General features: G+C 40.5%; 1 protein-coding gene across 12 annotated transcripts in view; it reads left to right on the forward strand.

Moving 5' to 3' along the window:
- Positions 1-19,383, forward strand: part of mef2d (myocyte enhancer factor 2d) — a 55,687-nt gene that overhangs the window by 17,261 nt on the left and 19,043 nt on the right. For 8 of the 12 annotated variants that reach the window (XM_053232282.1, XM_053232307.1, XM_034303334.2 and 5 more), the window contains exons 2-4: positions 11,436-11,871; positions 13,718-13,921; positions 18,728-18,865. In XM_053232282.1, coding sequence (XP_053088257.1) covers positions 11,818-11,871; positions 13,718-13,921; positions 18,728-18,865 — 396 coding nt within the window. In that variant the 5' untranslated portion in view covers positions 11,436-11,817. Of the gene's footprint in view, positions 1-11,435; positions 11,872-13,717; positions 13,922-18,506; positions 18,642-18,700; positions 18,866-19,383 lie in introns of those variants that run through there. The other 4 variants (XM_034303309.2, XM_034303489.2, XM_034303450.2 and 1 more) reach the window with 2 other exon arrangements.

Consider the following 19,383-nt stretch of genomic DNA (forward strand, 5'->3'; position numbering starts at 1 on the left):
ATGTCATTGGTGTGTGGCTTCAAGGTGGAGATATTCCCCTTTTCGGGACATTTTTGTGCCACACCCAATCGTCATAGGAATGGAGAAATGTGTAAGGGATAATTCAGTTGTTTGGTTTGTTTTCTCTGCTGTTGCTTTGGTGTTTGGTGGTTGTGGGTCCTTGCAGAGTGTGATCGTTGTTAGCAGATAGAGCTCTTTCATTATTAGTTCTAGCTTTGCATTGTCAACTGACAGGTCAGACCACATTCATCACACTGCTGCTGAGACAAACAGGTCACCTGCAGACTTTTCACACTCCCTCAGCAGTACGTGTGTGTTTCGCTTGTTCTCACTAATCAATATTTATGTTTTATACAAACGGTTACTGGTATTAATAGACATTAATAATAAATACAGGACAGATTAAGTGTTTAAATGTAGATGTAAATGTTGAAATGTAAATGTAATGTGAAACTATAGAAACTTTTAGAAGCTTTTCTGAATTGTTTTTATTTTTTTTATTTTTTTTTTTACACATACTGTATGTCAGTCACATGTTAAAAACTTTTAGAATGTTACTCCCCCCAAAGTGAAAAAGAGAAAATTGTATTTAAAAATTCCAACTCTACTGAACAATGCCAACACAGATTGTCTAAAAGCAGCTGCTATTTATTGATTTAGTTTTCATTTATTTAAATATGTAATAAGTTAAAATATAATAAATAATTAATATGACCTTGAAAACTATATTTGTCTTTACACCCACTTTTCTTTATTGCCTACGGCCGTATTTGTTCAACTAGCTGCTGGTCTATCTGACATTAAAGCTTTTTGAGAAGTTCGGAAAGTTAATAAAATATTTCTACATCATTTTGATTTTATATGTACAGAAGCAGATATACGATATAATAACGATGATTATTAAACTCACACAGTTTATGTCACAATATACTTTGCTGAGGTATCATGGATATCATGATATCTTTATTTATTTATTTATTTATTTATTTAAAAAATAATTACAGACCGACTAGAAGCTGCTGATTTGATGCTACTATTTTGTGCTTACTCTTGAAAATTGTAAAATGTAAAACATTTTCACTTTTTTAAAATAAATCTATCAAATACAAATGATATTTGTGTAAATATAAAGATTATATTAATATTTGTGGATATTAAATTAAAGTATTAATTATTTTTTTAAATTAATTTTTAATAAATGCAACACTATTGTATTGCAGGGAAATAGTTAGCAAACCTATGTACCATGATACATATCGTGTATCATAGAAATAAATGCCTTTGACAATTGTGATATATTTTTGCCACGCAAGTATGAGTGACACTGAGGTTTTAAGCTGTTGCTTTATGATATAGATTTTGTCGCCACATTATTCGCCACTTTATCCACCTGTATATTGTCTAATGTCTATTAACAAAAACAAAAAGGCCTGATGATTTAAAGTGTATAAACCCAGTTACTGGTGCCTGAAAGTTACCGTCTGCTAGTCTGCTCTGTTGAAAGGTTAGACAGTAGCAGCTGAGAATCAGAGCCCATCCCCCTTCCTGTCCTGCCTCTCTCTGTCCTGCCAGGAGAAATGCTGCCCTTGCGTTGTAGCCCCACTCCCATTCCAGATCAGGTTCCTCCTATGATTCGTTACTTAGGTCTCACGTTATGTGTCCGCTAAATAATACAATCATGATCCTCACTATTACACACCACTACACTATAGAATCATCATACAGTGAACAGAACATGAGGGTACGCTGAAAAGACAAAATGGCAGTTCACTGTGGTCAGCAGCTGAGTGACCATGTTGGTGTAAGCAAGTGCCTGCCTTTCAGGGAACATGAGGCAACAGGCTGAAAATATCCTGCAGTTGGTGCTGGCAGTACAACCCAAGGTTGGAGTAAATCACTGGAGAGAGTCCCACAGGGCATCACAAGTGCCATCACTGCCCCAGTTAGGCTAGAACGAAGGTTCTGTAGAGCAATAATCTCAGACAAACGGTGCGTTCTCTGTTCTTTAGTGTTCTTTTATTAGCAACTTGATTCAGGTAGTTCATGCTCGAGTGAAGCTTGCACATTGAATGGTTGTCTGCTAAAAATGCTATGTTTGTGTTTAGTGGTTTGATAGTGGTAAGTTAAAACACAAGACATACGGGTCATAGTGGCCCTCTTCAGACATAACATCTGTCTCAGGTGATCCAATAACAAGCCGGCAGACAAGACGGATAGCCGTTCACATCAGGTATATTCATGTGCGTCAAATGTCTCTTCAGTGACCACATGTGGTCACATTTTGTTAGTAGTGTGTTTGCCAGATCTGCCAAAAGCAACCTGAGATCACTTCAAATCCAGACTCAAAACTAGCCAGTACCGAACGAAAAGTCAAACGAAATCAGATGGCATTTCCTAATTAAAATGTTGGGAGCTCAGATCAGTCTATAAAGTTATACTTTTGGCTGTCATCTAACTGTGAGGCATAACTGTGACGTAAGCATGTTTCATCTGCTTTTCAACTATCGCATAAATAAAATTGAGAGAATTATTAACAAAAACAAATGGACTGTAATATTTAAAAATAACACCATACCATATGCTTTCATGAAGCAGTATTTCCTAAAATAAGTATTTTACCAAGGTGTTAAAAGTGTCTGGTGTTACTACACGTGGTCATAAATAATCAGTAGCAGTGACAGTGAGTAGACCAAATCACTGACACAAATAGCCTGTATTTATATATTAAAAAGCGGTGCTTATTTTGAGAGTGGTAAGAAGAAGCACGTATTAGAGCAGACTTTACATCTCCAGTATCTGTGTTTTAATACAGAGATTTAATTAATTTCATGCATGCAGAACATCCATGCTGTGGACAAAAAAAAAAAAAACATTTGACAATTTAAAGTAGCTCGATTCTTCGAACCTGGCAACCCAGGTGATGAGGCAGTTTAGATGTGGCCACATGCATGTAGACATTTAGACCTGTGTCTAGCACTGTCCACCTGTGATGTGATCACCTCAGACACATGTTAATACCATGCGTGAATGGGGTCAGTATTGTATTTCTGTGCAGTTATACTTCCTGGAATTCTGAAAACAGGAACGGTTATCTACAGCCTGTGTATTTTGCTGATGTTTTTGTTTAAGTCCATTTAAAGGTGATTATGAACAGAATGTTTGCCTGTAGCTCTGAAGTTAGTCACATTATCAGTACAGAGTAGTCTTTTCCTACAGCCTTCTCTGTTTCAGCTCAGTTTTACAGAATGTTTTGTTCTGCTTTTTGTTAATTACTGTAATGATCTAAAATGCAAATCTCATTTTCACCCAGCTGTATCCAGAGTCACAATGCAAGCTTACATCTTCCCAGTACGCTAACACTGAAGCCTGTGCTTGCTCTTCGTGCTCCACTGCTTTTGCGTCAGTTTTGACTCTTTTACCAGTTCCAGGACTGGCACCATATGGCTGTCGATGACTGTCATTGAACAAGCTGTGGTTTGGGTGTTGTTTGTGAAGCAGCTCTTTTGCAAACAGCTGAATTAAACATCTGACAACTGTGCTGTTCAGTACACGGGGATCCTGTGCTAAGCTGCAAAGGTGATGGATTTCTGTGTGCCGCTCTGGCCCGAATCCAGTCCCAGTCCAGGCGCTGGCTCTTATCTCTAAGCCCCAGGCTACTCTGCCTTCAGTTCCAGGCAGGGATGACAAAACTGGACTCTCTCTCTCACACCCTGCGGAGGAGATTACATGTTCTCGCACTCACACAGTTGCACAGAATGGCGTATGCCCACACATGGATGTGCGCCTTCTGTGCTTATCCAAGTGGAACTTAGGTGCTTCAGAGCACGTCAGCATAAGATGGATTGCAGCAGCGCTGTGTTTGATAAGATTCCTCTCAAGCAGTAGTATGTGACTGACTTAGAGCTGTAATTATTTCAGTGATTGTCTAAATACTTCTTCAGTAGATTGAAGATTGTTTCACTTAATAAATATTATCATTGTATTATCATTATTTTATTTTTGTTACACTGCCATTCATTCACTGAACTGACTATTATTAAAAGTCATTAAAAATCACTATTATTAAAAGTGATTATTAAAAATGATGAATCACTTATCACTGGGAAGACCACTAGTATTACAAAATGAATCTTTTGCACCAGATATGAGAAGTACGCACTTTACAATTATGGCTGAATGATATTATTTTTATTGTTACTGCGATGAGTATTGCTGAAACTTCCTATGCATGGACGACATCATAGGTGTAGGATGAGAAGCAGAGCTCAGTGGCGCACGAGTATCTGCCATCAAAATGAGCAGGCAAGCCAGGAAGCGGGGACGATTGGCTCGCAAACGGGCAGCACTTTAATTGTCTTTGATCTTGCAATAATCTCTCTCAAGCATATACTTATACACTACAGACAGCTCTGAACTCTGAAGACCTGCACAAGCAGCACACCTTTCTCCTTCCGGAAGTGCTTGTGTTTTAGTCAGTGCACTGGTGTTTAGCTTACTACTATCAGCTTTGTGCTGTGTTTTGAACACTGGGTTGACAATTCACAAACATTGTTTTTAAAATAAATTGGAAAATTTGATCTTCCACACATTAATCTTTGATTTCTTGCATCACATATGGTTATTGCGTCATCCTGCTAGTTAAAAACACATTACATTTTTTCTCATTATGTTGATCTGTACAACTGGGCAAAAAAATGCACCAAGCTCAAAATGGCAAAATATTAAGCTCTTAATGGTCTTAACAACAAATCATTGATCAGTGATCAAAAAATTAGCAAGTTTAATTAGAATTAAACAAATACTGTGGCTCTCTAACTGCTCTATCAGTTCTGGTTCCATTTATGAGCTTGTTTTTAGGCCCTTGAAAGGCTGCATCAAGTGTGGCAGTTAACCAAATAATGACTAATCTTTTAAGAATAAAAACATCCCAGAAGATATTTTTGGAAAATTTTGTACACCCAGACATGTGATAGTTTGAATTTTACATCAAACATTTTAATCATCATGATTTTTCCTTTGTGTACAAGAAGACTATATAAGTGAATTTCCCTTTTTCTAGCTTTTCCCCAAACAGTTCACTGCAGCAAAAGTAAACGAGCAAATGGTGGCACAGGAGCTCTCAGGAGTGCATTTATTTGATTCTTGCTAATTTTCTGACTAATGATTTGTTGCTAAGCCCATTAAAAGGTTTATATTCTGCCATTTTGGGCTTGGCCCATTTTTTTTTTGCCCAGGAGTGTATGTATGTGTGTATGTATATATGCTTATGGCTTTTGAGCAATTGTGGCGTTGTTTGCTTTGTCCTTGTGCATATATACTGTATATATCCAAGAGTCATGTTACCTCTTTTTCACTAATGTCAAATCATTCCATGCTTTTCCAGCACAAAGGAGCTATTAAGAGCCAGGTCTTAGCCAAAATAATCAGCTCTGTTCCGTGACCAAAAAACCTGATATTGGGGAACTAAGGCATTGATGACGTCAGGAGCAGGGAGCCGTTTAAGTTTATTGCCATGACATGACTTTAAACAGCTCCCGTCATTCACATGACAGCCATAAAAAGGGGGTTTTGTTTTGAGGGGGTTAGAGATTCAATCAACCATTAATATCAGGACAATGAGCCAGTTGTCTAAAAAAAAAAATAAAACTATTCTTTTTTTTTTATATTGGGGGTCTCCAATTTGGTCATCTGCCAGTTCCTACCCACTAACCAGCTTTCCCCTATTATACAACAGCTACTAATCGGGGAAGGTGTAGGCTAACTTCCCCACTACCCTAATTTTTCAAACTGCTGCATGTGCTACATCACTTGGAGGAAAGCTCCATCTACCCTCTTCTGCATACATGAGCTCATAGACACCCACAATTGGTTAGTCATTGACATGGTGATTGACAATGATAGAGCAATACCACAGACCACAGCCACATCTTTATTTTTCTCTTTTGCACTCAGCATTGTGGCATCACTGGGAACTCAGAATCTCTCAGTGATAAAGCAAACGCTTTTCTGTTGTGCCACTTGCATGCTTGAAAAAAAAAAAAGCAACTATTCTAAAGTTAGCTACATCGCTATTGGAAATGCAATAATGATAATGTTCAGAATAAACCATTAATCGCTGTTAGATCATATACAACAAGTAGAAAATCTGTGGTCATCATTCAGGTGCAGTCATTGTCTATGACGGTATCATTTTGCTGTGTGTATGTTATTTATATTATTTAAAGCATGGTTTGGGTTATTTTGTGGGCATAGGAGTAATATTTGTTCATATTTAATAAGTATCTGTATTCTATCATTATAAACACATGTTCGTTTTGTGCTTAATTGCTCATCTGGAAGTTATATCCTTACAGCTCTCACTGTAACTTGGATTTGAATTAAGTTACTTGAGAGCACTTTTGTCCACAGTGTTTTTTTACAAACAGACTGTGTTGATCTAATTTTGAACTGCCTTCTAGAAAAGTCTGAAACCCAACACTTATAGTCAGTCACTTCACGAAAGCAACTCAGATTCCACTCAACTGCAATCTATTTTATCTAGTGAGTTCAGACTGTGGGTTTTACTGTGAATGTAGAAATGGTCTTGGCCGGTGAACTCCATTAAGATCTGCCGTGCCAAGTCCTGCCTGACAAACCTCTCTGAAAAAAACCTCTCCGCTAAGTCAAAAGAAGCGACTGGTCGATGTAAGTGTTATAGAATGCAGCTTTCCTTTTTGCTTTGAGATGGTTGTGCAGTGGAGCAGTTTTGTGTATGCTCTGAGTGGTTCAGATCAGAGCTGGGAAGCAGTCTGCTCTGTGCTCCCAGGGTTAAAGGTTAGTGTCTGACTCGGCTTGCAGATAAAGAAGGCTTTTTATGTGTGCTGGCCCCATATTCCAACACGCAGTCTGACGCAGCAGTGCCTTTGAAGCTGGACGAGTCCTTTCTTCCTATCTACACATACTCTCTAACCTCAGAGAAAGAACGGACACCGCAAACATCTCTCCGGAGGATGAATGCATGTGATGGTGTCACATTTACCAACCACTATGCAACACAATAAAATAGTCAAGCTAGCGACGGGGACGGTTCCATAATATCCAGCAGCTTGGTGTGTGTGTATGTGTGTGTGTGTTTGTTTTGAATAAGCCTAAAATTCAGCAGGAGTCACAACTCACACAAACAACTTTAAACCATTCAAACATCTGTGTAGGAAATTATGTAGAATAATAAATCGTTTAATATATTTTTATGCCCAAGGAACTACTAAAAGTGTCAGCAAAAATCTGTACGCATTTACCCTCATGGCTAGATGGATGAATATACATAAATAGACAATTTGGAAACATCTCCATGTCCCTCTGCCATCCATAATCCCAAATTGGCTAGTAAACTCTCATAGCTCCCAAGTTGACCTGAGCTGGATTTTAGTATTTTTAGTATTAGTGGTATTTAGAATCTTAGCTGCAAATTACTATATGGTACTCCTCAACACTGAAGTGCACTAGAAAAGTCTCCCTGAGAACAGTTGCCAGTTTTAAGATCTAAAAGCTGTGATTGTTGAGTGCAAAATGTGACTAGTGTCCCTGTGCTACATTTTCTGGCAGTTCTAGTACATTTTTGGGGTATCAGTATTGTACTACATCTTGAATTTCCCAGCACAAACACACTACTTGCAGTAAAAGCAGTTAGTGCACTCTGGAAGTACACGATTTGATGCGTAGCCCTACATGAACTTTTTTTTGAGAGAGTACAAAAAAGTAAAAGTTATGTTGTTTTGCAAAAATCCCTGCTGAGCTAGTTTCTTGTCAATTTCACTTTGCATACTATATAAAAGAAGAAACAAATATTAAATTTGAAATGATCTTGACTACCTGAAGTCCAGCTCTAAACTAAAATTCTCTCAAAAACTAATTGTATCCACTTTAACTATTTTAAAAAAATAGCTAAATAAAAATACATATAACAATTATTGTAGCTGTATCATCATGTTAAATGGCAAATTTATTGAAATCAGCTTGCTACAATACCGATCAGCCATAAGATTAAAACCACCGGGAGGTGAAGTAAATAACATTGGTTATCTCATTACAGTGGCATCTGTCAAGGGCTGGGATATATTGGGCAGCAAATTAACAGTCAGTTCTCGAAGTTGATGTGTTGGAAACAGGAAAAACGGGTAAGCATAAGGATCTGAGTGACTTTGATAAGGGCCAAATTGTGATGGCTAGATGACTGGGTCAGAGCATCTTCAAAGCGGCAGGTCTTGTGGGGTGTTCCCAGTATGCAGTGGTTAGTACCTACCAAAAGTGGTCCAAGGAAGGACAACCGGTAAACCGGCAACAGGGTCATGGGCACCCAAGGCTCGCTGATGCGTGTGGGGAGCGAAGGCTAGCCTATCTGGTCCGATTCCACAGAAGAGCTACTGTAGCACAAATGGCTGAAAAAGTTAATGCTGGCTATGATAGAAAGGTGTCAGGACACACAGTGCATTTCAGCTTGCTGCGTATGGGGCTCCATAGCCGCAGACCAGTCAGAGTGCCCATGCTGACCCCTGTCCACCACCAAAAGCACCTACAATGGCCATGTGAGCACCGGACCATGGAGCAATGGAAGATGGTGGCTTGGTCCGATGAATCACGTCCCGCCTATTTAAACGTTGTTGCAGACCAATACACCCCTTCATGGCAACGGTATTCCCTAATGGCAGTGGCCTCTTTCAGCAGGATAATGCACCCTGCCACACTGCAAAAAATTGTTCAGGAATGGTTTGAAGAACATGACAAAGTGTTCAAGTTGTTGACTTGGCCTCCAAATTGCCCAGATCTCAATCCCATCAAGTATCTTTGGGACATGCTGGACAAACAATGGAGGCTCCATCTCGCAACTTAAAGGACTTGAAAGATCTGCTGCTAACGTCTTGGTGCCAGATACCACAGCACACCTTCTGACCTCGACGGGTCAGAGCTGTTTTGGCAGCACAAATGGTCCTTCACAATATAAGGCAGCTGGTTTTAATGTTATGGCCGATATATTTGTGTATATATCTTTGAAGAATTTTCTAACTGAGGATAAACCCTGAATCTGGGTTTTTCCCCTGATTTTGAGGGCATTCTTTGAAGTAATGATGAGGAAACACTACTTCCTTGATGCTGTGCCGTCTGTAGTAGAGTGTGTGCTCCAGTCTCCAGTCATGCGAGTGTGTATGCAGTCTGGATTTGTGTGTAAATATAGAACACTATTTTAAGGCTTTTTTTGAGGCGGCGATAGTTATAGCAGGTTTTAAAATTATCGTAGCCCACATGTCTATTTTGAGGTAGCATTAAGCTCATTCATGCTTCCATTCATTCAGACATGTGCTGACTGTGGAAGTCCCGACTCCTGCACACAGCCTTCTGTGCTTAGTGCTTGTTTCATTGTATTTTATTTTTAACTGAACTGCTGTATAAACAGGGTAATATTTCTGTCTATAGTGCCCAGGCGTTTGCTAACCAAGAAGTAGGATAGAACTCAAAAGCTCAATTATTAGTTCTAGCATTTGAAAGGCATAGTCACATGATACTGGAATTGTTGATATAATTAATATCATAACAGATACAGTACCCATTTGCACTGCCGCTGGTTATAATGAAGATGTATTGCTGTCTGCGTACAGACCTGCGTGTTGGTTTAGTTTGCAATCACATGCCTCATGCCCAGTCGGGGATGCAGTATCCTGCCGCAGGTCAGCAAGCCTCAATGATGTGGCTGTGATGCCTCTAACGAAGCTGATACAGCACAGCTCACCTCCTCCTGCCCTAACGGCTCCAAGGGAAATACAAATCTCCAGAGGAGTGTCTTCTTCGTCTCATCCTGCTGCTCATTCTGCAGTCTAGCGCAGATTTCCTTGGCCGTTATCTGAAGAACACTTTCTGTCTGCTTATTAGGCAATTACGCATGCATAGCATTCAAGATGCATTGCTACTTTTTACCCTTTTTCGTGTACCACTTTAATGATCTGTTTATTTAATTATTAATTTGACCGAATGGTGCAGGTCTGATGTAGACAGCACAACATTTTTCACATATTTTAAAATTTTTTAAAGAGCTCTATACTTCAGCGAAGCTAACCGTAGCTGGCTGCTGTGCTAGAGATTTCTGCTAGAGATATTTCATGGCTGAAAAGCTTGGTTCATGTTTCAACTACACAGACCCTTTTCTTAACTATTAGAAGCTTAATTAGTTATTTCACCAAATCATCAGCACTGATACAGAATATTAAACCACTACATGCATATGGGCATGAATCTTAATTAACCAGTGTGTCATCTAAAGTTTTCATATGCAACAGCAAACCTAGCATGGATTTCTATTAAATTACACTTTGTGAACTAACTAAAGGCTGCAGACACTTTAAGAAAACATCTGATGGGTAAAGAAAAGCTAATTAGATAGCTAAGATACTGCTGTCTAGGAAGGCTATTTATTTAGCTAGTTTGCTTTCTTAACAAAAAAAAGTGAAGCTGACAAACCAAGTCTGAGTCACATTTTATCCAAGTATACCTGCTCATTTAGATCTATTTGGCATATCCTTTTACTCAAAGCAGCTGAGCACTTGAGGGTTAGGGGCCATACTCAAGGGCCTGAAATAGGTTCTCTGGCAGGCCATCTATTTTAACACATTTAACAATTTAACCTTAACCACTGAGACACCACTGCCCAAAATTATGCTTTATCATCACTGCATTTGAAATTTCAGTGTCACTACTGTCTGTCACTGTTGCACTGCTAAGTTGAACCTTACTGACACGATCATAACACTTCATATACATTTACACTTAATAATAACACTTCATGTACGTTACACAGCAAATGGCATATTTCAAGAAGCATCCTCAGTATTTTGTAAGTCAATGTTATTCTTGCACAGGACCAGGCGTTATCACATATTATTGTTGGCTAAAGAGATGTCTCCAGATTAGGGATGAAACCGAATACAAACACATTATTCTGACTGAACAGATAGTGTGTTCAAAACTGATACAAATACAGCTCTTCTTGTTTTTTTTTTTTGTTTTTTTTTAAGAAAGCTTGCCAGAAAGCTTCACATGCCATTTGATTGAGACTAGAGGTGTGCTTTGGGAATGGGATCCTGGTTTTTACTTTCATGAAGGTCATTGGACAGATAAAGACCCATGCATATCTCTGGTTGAGACCAGTTATAACCCAGTTATAAACTAGAGTGATTTAGAAATTCACAGACCATGCTGACAGTGCTGGCATTTCTACCACTGGGTTATTTCCAAAACACCAGCCTTCTGGTTTATACCACGCCCACTTTAGTTTAAATCTGAATACAGATATGGATAAGAATATTTGCAGCACTAAATGTAGAAGAGTGTAAAATATATATTATTATGTTAAAAAAAAAAGCAATGCCTGTTTTTTTGTTTAACTCTTTTGCTCTCTTCTGTTTTAGGTCCATAACTCATCATCATCATAATCATCTTCATCTCCATCATCATCAGATTTTTTTCGAGTGGGATTGGAACACAGTACAGACCCAGAGCGGATGATTTGCAGCCTGAGCAAACCGTGAACCGAAGGCTCTGCCAAGAGGCCTCGCTCTTTCCTTACTTACATACTCCTTTTTTTCCACTGTGGGGGAAGAGTCACGAGCCCAGCTGCTTCAGACAGGTGGGACAGGGAGAGTGAGGGACAGTGTGTGGGCGAGAGAAAGACAGGCGCCTAATTGCCATTTGCGGTCCTGTACACTCATCAGGACGGCCACAACCTTTGCCATCTGATCTCATCACGAGCTCCACCCTGCCCCCACCACAACCCAGCCAATCACAGCAGACATGGGGAGGAAAAAGATCCAGATCCAGCGAATCACAGACGAACGGAACAGACAGGTGAGAACTTGGGCACACTGTTTTTTTTTTGTTTGTTTGTTTGTTTTTTTTAAAGTGTGTGTTTTTGTGTGTGCGCGCGCGTGTTTGAATGATTTTATTTCTCCTGCAATGAAATGAATACAGTTTGTTGTATTTAGCAGATTTAGCAGTCGTTATTTTTTGCATTACTGAATTATGCCATCTGTTTTATTTAATGGCTGTATCACTTGCTTCTTTTTGAACTTTCACCCATTTTACCACCAGTCTGTTGGAATGAGTTACAGAACTAAGTCTGTTTTCATTTTTCTCTTCTTAGCTACATAATTAGATTTTTTTTTTTTTTCGGTTTTCAAAATCCCACCAGGTCTTATTGACTCCCACAGTGACATTCTGACTGTTCCAGGTGTCTATACTTAACTGGCCTGCTTTCAGCTCTTAGTCAGTTCTGTTCTCCTTCAGATGTACGAAACACTGGTTTTTCTGAGTTAATTACAACATCTCTTTTGTTCTCAGTAACAGTCTGTTCTAAAACATGAAATCATATTTAGTCTTACTTTGAAGTAATCCGATTTGATTTGTCTAAAATCAGCACTTACCAACACTGCAAAAAAAGCTTGATTTTTTTTTTCCCCCTCACTTCAATTAGCAGTAATTCTGTTATAAAACAAACTCATAGAGACATATGTATGTAGAGGCATGTGCAGAGAGACACATGAGAAATCTAGCACTAATTTCAGCAGGTGAGAGCATGATGTGTAAAGATCAGTAGATATGCTCACACCTCCAAGGTTAATTGGAAAGAAAGAAGAAGTGAGAAGAACCAGGTCGTTGCTCCTACCACGTAACACAAATGCACACAATTTTTCTTACTTCTTATGTTGCTATTGGTTACCTGCAAGTCTATTTTTGATGCCAATTATCATGTGCCTGTTTGTGCTAAATTTCACATTTAACAAATAAGAAATAAGATTTTCACTTAATGAAATATGTCACCTTCTATTCAGAAAAAAGAAGTTGATTTCTCATGTCACTAGTATGCTCATAGACATCTATTGACCTTTTTCCAAAGAAAAGCTCTTTTTTGTAGTCTGCAGATATCCAGCTATTTTCTTGTAATTGTCAGTTGCAGAGCTCTCCAAAAGACCTTTCTTCTACATGGTCAGGCAGTTTGAACTGAAGATAAAAAATTTAAGATTTTATTTTATTTCTGGATAATATTGGGTTTGGAAGAATATTGTGGGTGTTTTTTTTTTTGTTGTTTTTTTCCGTGTTCAGTCCCATTGTTTTAAGTGAGCCTTTAGAAGGGTGCTGTATCTCAGCAGATGGAATATGGTCAATACAGCTCTTTATTTGTGGTACTCCATCTGTGTCTGCCTGTCTCTATCTGTATGTATGTGTGTGTGTGTGTGTGTGTGTGTGTGTGCGCACATGTTTCTGTATTTACATGGAGGTGCAGATGGAGAAGGTCTGATTGGAAGAGGGTAGATTTAGTGCCTATGGAAACAACTTGGAAATAATTTGATTTGTGCCTGCGGGGACAAGAGAAATAAACAAAGGGCACCAGACTTAATGTTTTCCTCAGAGTTGCATCAGTGTAATATGGAGGGGTGCTAGTTTTGTTAGACGTAAATGAAATTAGACAGATGATAACTGAGGAAATCATTTCAAGAATGTAAGTTGTGTAAAAATGTGTGTGGACATAAACATTTGCATACTTAATAATTAATATTTAAGTATTATTTATTTATTTTTATGATTGCTTTTGTGTTCCTTATATATCTGACTCTTTCTCCTCTCCCGCTTTGTGTCCTGTGTGTTTGTTCTGCATCTCTCATCTGTTCCTTCTCCACGTGTCTCTCTCCGGCAGGTGACGTTCACCAAGCGCAAGTTTGGCCTGATGAAAAAGGCCTATGAGCTGAGTGTGTTGTGTGACTGTGAGATTGCCCTCATCATCTTCAACCACTCCAACAAGCTCTTTCAGTACGCCAGCACCGACATGGACAAAGTGCTGCTCAAGTACACAGAATACAACGAGCCTCATGAAAGCAGGACCAATGCAGACATCATAGAGGTAATGCAGCCACCGACAAACAAGGCTTTAACAAGTTTAGTTTATAGATTCAAAAACCTCCTAGCTGCTTGGAAGTCAGGTCTCCTCCTTGCTGGCATAATAATGCTGACTGTGCAGTTTTATCTTTGCTTTGGATGCTGTCGAAAGTTCGTGTAAAATTCAGTTGTTCTTATATATTTCTCTTTCTATTCTTAATTCAACATTGTCTTCTTCCCTAGCAATGCAGGGTAAGTTTTCATCCTTAGCTTATATAGGTATGGGCTTGTACACTTCAGAATGAATGAGACCAAGTGTCGGGGGTCATGGCCTCCTGTGTGCCAGGGAGCAGCTTGCTGCAGGTGTAGGCGAGGTTTACAGGCATGTTGGTCTCTATAAGCCACTGGCTGCTTGCCTGGAAGATGGTGGGACAGCAGAGGTAGGGACAGCTGGACCTTCTGGCTCCCCCTGGCCTTGGCCTGAAAGAAAGGGATACACACACTCACACACGCACAGCCCACACACCCTATCCGTTATGAGCAATTTGAGATGGGGCTGCCAACATACACAAGTGTGGGAAGTCCATATTGTTAAATATTTTAGATAATGCATTTGCCGCACAAGAATATGGGCTAAATAACAGCAGTTACTGTGATCTCAATGAATGCGTAGATGCCTACACTTTTAAAGAATCATCAGAGAGATACGTGGGAGAGAGCACTTACTTCATGTTAGTTGAGTGTGTAAGGGTGAGAAACTAGCAGTAAGTGTCTTTCTCATGACAGAAGGCCACACTAATAGATGTGCATGCTTCCTATTGGCTACAGCTGCAGATGGTCTTAATGTGTGTATGTGGGTAAGAGAGGAAGAGGCACATGTGATGTGGTGTAGAGGTGTTAGGTGTTGGTGCCGCTGTGGGCCATATCAGCTCAAGGCTGACTGGGTAACTGTGTGTGTGTGTGCGTGCTTTAGTGTGCAGTGGACCGGAAAGCTGCTTCATGTAATATTGAGATGCAGTGTGTCATGGCACGAGCTCCACTCGCCCCTGACACCCAGCAGCAGGGCCTGAGGAACTAGTCCAGCGGACAGCAGTGCCAGTGTACACCCCTTTAGATGCTCCAAAATACATGTCCATTTCCCTTCTCTCTCTTTTTCACCCATACAGAGCATCTGGGTTTTTTTAAATACCACAATAAAGTCTTTATGCTTAGAAATTGTTACCGCTGTATACATCAATGACCACATTGGTCTTCGCTTGAAGACATTTTCCTTCTTCCTCCATTTATCGTGCTCTGTTGTACCGAGTACAGTTATATACATAAAGGCAGACATTCCATCACACTACTGGATGACTGTGCAGTCATGCATATGTATGTCCACTCACCAGATTTTCTCAGTGTCTCACACAAAGCTGTGTGTGCGTGTGCGTGTCCATGTGTGTGCGCGCGTGTGGGGCTTGCTTGCATTTCCTGCCAGAGTGTGTTAATCCGCCTGACTGCAACTCCCAATGAGAGAGCAAAGGGACATGAGAAAGAGAGAGCAAGTGTCAAGAGATGTACCAGGATGAAGTAAGAAAGAGAAGAATTAGTTGGAGGAAGGGAACAAGAGAAATGGGGGATGAGGAAAGAAGCAATGAGAAATTCCCTTCTGTTAAACCCCTCAGTAGAAAAGATTACTCCAGCAGTCATACTTATTTCAGATATGAAACTTTTATTAATCCTTCATAGGTATGATATACAAAATGAAAAGTAGCAGCATGATCAGAGAATGTGCAAAAAACAGAATAATATTAATGCCTTGTTGTCACTTTCATGATGCAAGCAACTGACTGTAGTCTTCAGCTCATGCTAACGGTCCTCCACCACAGGAGCCTTTTCAGAAACTCAAGAACTTTAGGCATGCTTCCACTGGAGAACTTGTTCCTGAATCTTATCAGTTTTTGCTCCAGGATAAGTACTCTTCTGTGTCGCAGGAACTCCTGGAGCTTGCCATATTGTGACTGGTTTGATAGATCAAATTCAAGGTACACTAAATGACTAAACCACTTACTCAGAATTTCAAAAACCTGTGTATATCTGATAAGCAGTTGCAAAGCTTTTATATTAGCATAACAGGAGCATATCAAGTGGTGATTTTGTACACGAGTGGTATGGCATTTACGCATGCACTTGCACTCTATGTGCATACAGCTCGGTAAAAGTGTTACAATAAAGGACAACACAACTTCAGTCTTATCATCCGTGTTTGTTATGTTGCCGCATGCTGAAATGTCATATCCATTGCGCTACTTGTGTATGCATTTGCATCACCTCTGTTATTTTACATAAGTTCAGGAACTAGGAACTTTTCCAGGAACAGTGCAATTCTCATTCAGGAGAGTTGCAGAACACTTTAGTTCCTCAAAAGGTTCTGGAACCTCAGTGGAAACATGCCTTTTGGTGGTTCCATACCAAGATAATTGGAGGGGTGGAGAGTGGTGTAAGAGCCCCTGATGATGGCTATTCCATGCATTCTACAGCCTAATCTGACTATCTCAAAGAGATTACTGTAACCCGGCACCTCCCTGTATAATCTGCATATTCACACAGCACAGCCAGCTCTTATGATTCTCCTCAGTCACAGAAGTGGATCAGGATGATCTTATGGTCCTGACACTCTAGTCAGATGCATCTAGGTTTATCTGTCCCATGTGGAATTGTTTTGGTGTAGCACAGCGTAACACACCTTGCGTCTGTACTACCATGTGTCATTAGGAAATGGGCATCAGGGCAGAGTAATGCTTTATAAACAGAAAAGAAACAAACAGTTTAAGGTGTAGTGGATTAAAAGCTAGCAATGCTTAAGCTGTTCTCAACAGTGACTCATTTCAACTCCATAAAGCACTCCCTATTGCCCCCCTTCCCCCAAAACCCCCAAGCTGTGTACACTCTTATCCAAGCAGCCGATGGAGAAGTTACATTAGACCCATGTATAAATCATGGGCACACTAATGCAGGAAAGCACTTTTCAAAAGGGGCCACAGCAGAGGTAGGCGTATAGGAGGAAATATCTCTGCGTTTCTGTGTAGCCTCTCTGTTCTTTGGCTGGCCATAGCAAAGCCATGGCTGAATATGTGTTCTCCAGGGACGACAAGAGGCCCCGCACACACTCCGCATAGCGCAAATGGGACATGACATTACATTCTGCCTCCATGAACAGCAACCCACACCAACCGCCCTCGTATATGCCAGGAAGACAGAGAGCATGAGGCTCTGAAAGGAAAATAAGCACTCAGAATTTGAGAAGGGTGGCAGGATGTAGGGATGGATAGATAGGAGGAAAAGAGGACAGGAATGAGTCAGTCCAAATAGTCGTGGGAGAGCATAAGAACAGGGGAAGAGAGTATGAGGTGCATAAAGAAGAAGAGAACGAGAGAGCAGCTAATGGAAGAAGAAGGGAGGAGGATAAATGAGAGTACGCTTCTGAAGGCTGGGAGAGCAGGAAGGAAGAGATGGGGAGGGGGAAACAGAGGGGGAGGGGCGGAAGAGCGAAAACAGGCGCTCCAACCATTCAGAGCGCGTGGAGCTCTGCAGGGGAATCTTACTTTGGCAACACAATAGAAGCCGGCCACATGAAAGAGGGAGCCAGCAGAGAGAGGAGCACAGGGACAGGTGAACAGATGGCCCAGACCCAGAGACAAGCAGATCAGCTGACATACTCAGCCATGTGTGTGTGTGTGTGTGTGTTGGAGAGAGAGAGAGAGAGAGAGAGAGAGAGAAGTGTGAATTAACAGGATTGCATTGGTGCCCTTGTCACTGCCTGATGGAGATTTTTTTTTTCCTTCCCATTGCTGTCATTTCTGCAAACCTCAGCTTAATTTGCACTAGTAGAGCACGGAAGTAACTGTACTGCTCTGAGTGCTGCGTGTTTCCATCCATCAGTTTCATTGACAATTTGCATTGAATTTACCATCATATCATTCCTCAACAATAATATGCTGTTACTCTTTTGAGGGGTGACCAAATATTAATAGTTGAGGTGCCATTAATTTTGAATCCAGTGTTTTGCCAAAAAATACACCCTGAAATCAACTATATAATGTCCTTTCTTTACATGTGGTATTAATTTATATATTCATTTCTGCTCATTTTCATTAAGAATTAAGAATAATTCTGGAGCTGGCAGTGTGATGGCTGTGTTGGCTTTTTATCAGGTTTGTTTTCTGTGAGAATTTCTCTTTGCCTCATACTGCTGTCAGCCTAGTGAGAGGAGGATGTATGCTGGTCAGAGCCCCTTTTCCTTTTGGGTTGCAGTCACACCAGCAAAGTTACTTATAGGAAAGCTTGTGTGGGAAATCCTCTAAAAATAAGATGACTCCATGCCAAAGCTTCACCAGGATGTCTCCATTTCTAACAGCATTCACGCTTCTTTTTTTGTCACCCTTACTTTCTCCTTCCAGCTTTCTGTATACTTTGCAGTTTCAGAAAGTTAGGGTGTTAAATCTAAACAACCCTATAACACCTGATATAACGCACCAAATGTAACAAAATATAAAATGTCTCAGTTATTGACTTGATTGTTCAATATGCTCTTATGTTTTCCCTCTCTGTCCTGTTTTGAACTATTTAAGACATTGCGAAAGAAAGGCTTTAACGGTTGCAACAGTCCTGAGCCAGACGGTGATGACTCAATTGACCAGAGCCCCCTCCAAGATGACAAGTTCAGAAAGAGCGAGGAACTGGATATCCTCTTCAAGCGATATGGCGTGAGTATCCCTCTTTCTTTTGTCGTTCTAACCTCGTTCCCTCTCTCTGTCTCTTTCTCCCTATCCTGTCCCGGACCTAAACGAAGGCTCTGAACAAGAAAGAGCACCGGGATTCGGAAAGCCCGGACCCTGAGGAGCCCTTCTCGCTCACACCTCGCACTGAGGAGAAGTACAAAAAGATAGACGAGGAGTTTGATAAAATGATGCAGAGCTATAGACTGTCAGTGAGTACCAGTGTGAAGGGGGCCGCTCATGGCCCAGCAAGCAACTCACAGAGCCTGCTGTCAGCCCAAGCAACTGACTCACAGAGCACCTGCGTACCATGGCTCACCCCCACCCCCCCTCCTCCATTCCTCTCAATTTCCTCTGAATGTGTGTGCTCGGCTACAGGGACAGCACAATATGTACAGCATCGCCCTTCTCCCCTTTACTCTGCTGTTAGAGCAGCTGAATACAATTTGGCCCTGTTCCTGTGCTGGCTCTGTTATTTTATAAAAAACTTGTCCACAATGACCAATGGCTGAACTTTTGCCAAAAATATGTGTCTGACTCATGGGACTTTCCTTTTAGGTGTTAGAGAAAACCATGGCCCTCACTCATCCATCTACTATCAGTGCAAGGATTAAAATTTAACTCAAATATGTCTGACCTGTTGTAGAGTATGATGACCAGGCCACCCAGCACACCATTCAAGGGAGATGGCAAACGAAAGCATACAAGCATACAGCACTGCTTTCTTTCT

Source organism: Pangasianodon hypophthalmus, chromosome 1 (genome assembly GCF_027358585.1).
Source record: "Pangasianodon hypophthalmus isolate fPanHyp1 chromosome 1, fPanHyp1.pri, whole genome shotgun sequence".
Classification (NCBI taxonomy): domain Eukaryota; kingdom Metazoa; phylum Chordata; class Actinopteri; order Siluriformes; family Pangasiidae; genus Pangasianodon; species Pangasianodon hypophthalmus.